General features: G+C 40.7%; 1 protein-coding gene across 1 annotated transcript; it reads right to left on the bottom strand.

The window, feature by feature from the left end:
• Positions 1-2,795: 2,795 nt before the first annotated feature.
• On the bottom strand, positions 2,796-4,726 carry mchr1b (melanin-concentrating hormone receptor 1b; the record flags this gene model as incomplete). Its single annotated transcript, XM_080448283.1, has 2 exons — positions 2,796-3,796; positions 4,681-4,726. 2 exons carry the CDS (start codon positions 4,724-4,726, stop codon positions 2,796-2,798), a joined length of 1,047 nt encoding a protein of 348 aa, XP_080304409.1.
• Positions 4,727-5,012: the final 286 nt, after the last annotated feature.

The raw sequence follows: 5,012 nt of genomic DNA, 5'->3' as shown, positions 1-5,012 counted from the left end.
GGTTTCCAGATACTCCTCACTGTATACATCACGGACATGAACAGATAGCTGAAACCATGTCCCACATCTTCAATGGGTGCCATGTATACAGGGGACTCTACATAATGTAGGCATGACAGAATAGTGGACTTGATATCAAAAGACCCACCACCCACCCACGACTATGGGTGGGTGGGCAGTTGTGCATGCAGTGTCAGGGGGTCAAGGAAATATCCCCACGTGAATTCATTCATTCGACTCCACTCATTTGTGATTAGAAAGCGTATCTTTTCTGCCATCGTCTTCTGTAATATTGTTGAATGATGATTCTTTACGTTAAGAAAAAGCTCCACAGACAACCATGGGACTGCTTGAAATGCACTTCTGTTTGTTCACTAGTGCCTTGTTTACAAGTGAACACACCATATCATGTATTTCAACAGTTTATTGACATAATTTATTACACTGTTTCTCAATGTCTGGTTCGGGGCCCACCAGGGGTTCAAATGTTTGAGAGATGGGAGTCCGCGGCAAAATACATATCTAAAAATTATTAGTTTTTGGCCACGGACCCACATCACAAAATATGCTGTTCCAGGGACCCTCTCCAGAAGCACAGATCGAAGTTAAAAGTGTTTGCTTTAAAACATATATATATTGAAAGATTTGCACACATTTTCAAACATTTTTCAAAAAATAGCGGATCTACAAGCTCACAGCCGCGCTATGAGCTTGTGGATCTGCTATTTTTTAATAGCCAAAGAAATCTTAAAATGACACAGATGCGTTCCCGGTCTTAATGTTAAGCGTCAATAGAACTGTGACAGGTCACCATCAGTTTGAGGAGCAAACCAAACATCCATTTGTTTTAGTTTTTGATGTCCAATGAAGCCACAAAGTAGAAACCACTGTGTTCATTTCACTGAGTGTAATAATTTACCCAAATAGACATGGTCCATCTTTACAATCTTAGAGTTAAAATGAACTGTGCAGTTCTGCACTGGAAGTTACTGTGCAGATGGCTCCATTGTGTTTTTCTATGAAGCATTTTACACATGACACACACAATAGAAACCATACAGTTAAATGCTGAAGAAAAATGTTCAACAGTGACAACAATTGTATAAAGCTGATGAATTCAACATTCCTTTAAGATAACAAGCAAAAACAATTCATCAAAGCATCACAAGCGGAATGTTCACAGCTACAGCGACCATGACAGATGATGACATTAGTATCTGGCAGTTGTCTGAAGATGGTTCAGTAATGTATGCAGCATGACTGCATGCTGAGAAAGCCATTATTTCCTGCAGCTACACTACATCTGTAACGCAAATTGAACACCACCAATATAAAATAAGATGTACTGTAGCCAGCTTTTTCATCTGACAATGAAAGTGTGTTGAATTATCTAGGACAGGGGTGGGATTTGGGCAACCACTTCTTTGATCTACCAGGTGATTAGACTGGGCTATTGAGGTGATCAATTGAGTATTGTTGATACATTATTGACTTATTCTATGCTTGTATTAAACCAATTATCAGCCTATAATAAGATGTAAAAGCAATGGTGGTTTTCACTGTCTGGCACAGGGTGATCCTGGCAGCCATGGAAAACAGCTGTAAGTGATCATGTGCAAGAAAATGGTTGATTAAATGTAAAGGATTCTGTTTTATGTACATTTGCCCCTTTTTAAGTTCTGTTCTAGCCACTTTCAACCTGGCATCCATATTTTTGGGTATGTCATCTTGCGAAGAAAAAAAAAAGTATAAACAGCATTTCACAAAGGCAACATGTCGAAATGCATTTAAAAAATAAGATCAAAAATCTAAATGTACAAAAACAGCGAAAATATCAGATCTACAGTATCTGTCCAAGCTCACCGTGCATTCTGATGCTACATGTGAGCTTGTGCAACATCTATTTTCACAATTCTTCATACAATGAAGTATATATACAGTGGGGCTTAAGTGGTTAAAACATGTGAGAACAAATCACATGCAGTGGCCACTACAATAGTGATGTACACTTTATGTAACCAGTTTTTTATGTACAACATAACACATGTAACAAAAGTGCTATAATCTTTAATTGTATTGAGCAAGATTCCCACTCCAGAACATAGAGGTTACATTATAGGACATCAGAAATGTGAATTATGTGAATACATCTGTCTGGTGTATTATTATCACATGGAAATGTCCCTCAGTGAATTTGCACTTTGCAAGGTGCTGATTTTTTAATTGGAAAGGAAATTGCTATTATTAACAGGTATGCAAATGAAATTATGAAGAGATGATGAATAGTGATGAATGGCTGGCAAGGGCTGATGGGAAAGTCAAATAGCCTAGGAATGAATTCACTTATTTTACTTTTAGGTTACCGGTATGTAAAAATGTACATTGGGTTCACAATGCTCTCTTGTGAACTAGTCAGCACTCTTGGGTTAATAAGTATAGTGTGAAGGACTATTTGAAGTTAGTTGAAATTTGAAAATAGATAAACATACAAACAAACAAAAGAAGAAGTTCATGCCAATTTGCCAAATAATAGGCCTACCACCTGATATGAATGAATGTTGTGACAATACTGTACAATACTATACCTACACTTATCCGGATTTTCATTAGCCTGCATCAGATTTTAAAAAACAGTCATACAGTACAGTGTCTTCAGGTGATAGCTGAGAAAATCTTCACGTGGTGGTGGGCTGTTAGATTGCTCTGGTGCTCAGGGACCATAATGTTGCTGATGGCTGCTCTCCAGTCAGTGGGTCCACTTTTTAGAGTACAGCCACAGTCGCAGTCAGCCCGTTTCAGAGTAGTTCCCTGGATGACGGGGATTGATGAGACATATCTGCTGCCATCCTCAGAGTCATACTGCCATCAGCCATGACCTCGGGATCCACCCGGAACACCCTGGGTGTTTGCCGAATCGCTACGATGAACTGTCTCTTAAAGGTCTGACTCAACACGATGTAGAGGAATGGGTTAATGCAGCTGTTGGCGTAGCCCATGCTAATGGCAATGTTGTAGGCGTACAGGAAAGCAAAAGATGGCCGCTGGATACCTAGGTGTGCCAGCTGCAGGATGTAATAAGGAGCCCAGCAGATGAAAAATGCCAGGCATATAGCCACTGCCATGCGGGTCACCTTGCGTGTACGTGTCCTCAGGCTGCGCTGAGGCAGGGGAGCCACCGTGGCTGACATGTTCTGTAGGATTTTGAAGAAGACCACGCAGATGACCACCAGAGGCAGAGCAAAGGCCAAGAAGAACTGGTAGAGGGTGAACCAGTATGCGTCTGTGGTGGGATTGGGCAGCAGCAGGGCGCAGCCGACAGAGCCGTCCCTGAGGGGCATGAGGCCAGCGTACATCCATACTGGGGTGATGGACACCAGAGAAAACAGCCACACCAGTGCCACCACTATCTCGGCCATGAAGGGGGTTCGGACATGGTTGAACCGTATGGGGTGGACTGTTGCCAGGTAGCGGTCAAGTGTCATCATGGTGAGAATGTACGTGCTGACGATCTGACTGTTGGAATCGAGTGCGGTGATGACGGTGCACATTGTACCACCAAAGCACCAGGAGCCGTTGCCCACGAGCTGGTGAATGAGGAAGGGCATGCCGAGGAGGAAGAGGAGGTCCACAATGGATAAACTGAAGATGAAGATATCTGCCACAGTTTGCTGTGCCCAGAACTTGGTCTTCTTGACGATGGTGTAGATGACGATGCAGTTTCCAATTATCCCAAAGATGCAGATAACACCAAAGATGCTCGGTATGAGCACGTTCTCATAGGACTGGTGGACATCTTCTGGCGGAATAGAATTAAAGGGGGAAAGAATTGAGACAGACAGTTAGGTGTCACTTTGAAATGACTTTCAAGTGGTTATTTCCAGTACTGTAACACACTTTTCCAGTGCCTTAATAAGTTTAGGACAGCTAACACCTGGCCCGAATTAATCTGGGACCTTTATAATTACCCTACAAGTTTGGCTTTCTTCCTACAGTATATGAGCCATGATCTTTTGATGTAAATATATATTTTGAGATGACTGTCTTGTCTGCTTTTTCTAAGGTTACTGATTGATTGATTGATTGATTGATTGATTGATTGATTGATTGATTGATTGATTGATTGATTGATTGATTGATTGATTGATTGATTGAATACTTTATTAGAAGTTTCCCAAAAAAAAGCACAGTAAAGTACAGTGCAATACAAGGTCTGATGAGAGGATTTTAAACCCAAGAAAGCCTATGGCTTGTTTTCATTGGGGTCCTTTGTACTCATAGAGTACAGTTGGTTAATTCTTTCACTGCACCCTCCTGGTCAAAAGTTACAGACATGTCTTCTCAGAAATAATATTTTTTTGTCTAATGGGTTACGATTAGGCTACTAATATTCATCACCAGTTATATAAAGCTCCATCCATACAATGGATTATCCCATTAATAAAGGACCATCTTATCTTGTCTTATCAGCTTAAAGAGCTACCACCAAGTTATTTTATTTTACAAATTGCTCATTTATTAATATATAAGTAGCACAGCCTATGATGATTCCTCGTAGTGACAGGTCATACTTTTCTTGTTTTTGCTCATTTCTTAACTAGGCTAGACACTTTTACCAACCAAATCAAAGTAACCCAATAGCCTATATAGAATATCGAGAACGAGATGAAGCAGTTAACTCACCGTTCACTAGAATCTCAGATGAATTGGGGGAGAAAGAGGAATTCATAATATATCCAAAGTCCATCTCAAATGGCTCTGAAATCGTCAATAGGCTACAGAATGATTGGTAACTACACGCTATCCAAAATGTGATCGCTCGTTAAAGTCAGCTACACCGAGCAAGGATCTACAGCCAGGTTAGGTACAAATTATTAAATTAATACCAAGTAATATACTCCCTATATTCTGCAAAAGCCTATTATGCATTCACACACTGATGTGCTGCCGCCGGTAGGAATACACTAACCAAGGCATGCACGCACTGGAGCACATATATGTAAAGGAGCAGTGGT

This window comes from Gymnoscopelus braueri (genome assembly GCF_963280865.1).
Source record: "Gymnoscopelus braueri genome assembly, chromosome: 13".
In the NCBI taxonomy this organism is placed as follows: domain Eukaryota; kingdom Metazoa; phylum Chordata; class Actinopteri; order Myctophiformes; family Myctophidae; genus Gymnoscopelus; species Gymnoscopelus braueri.
The sequence above is the reverse complement of the archived record's forward strand: the minus strand, read 5'-3'. Positions and strand labels throughout refer to the sequence as shown.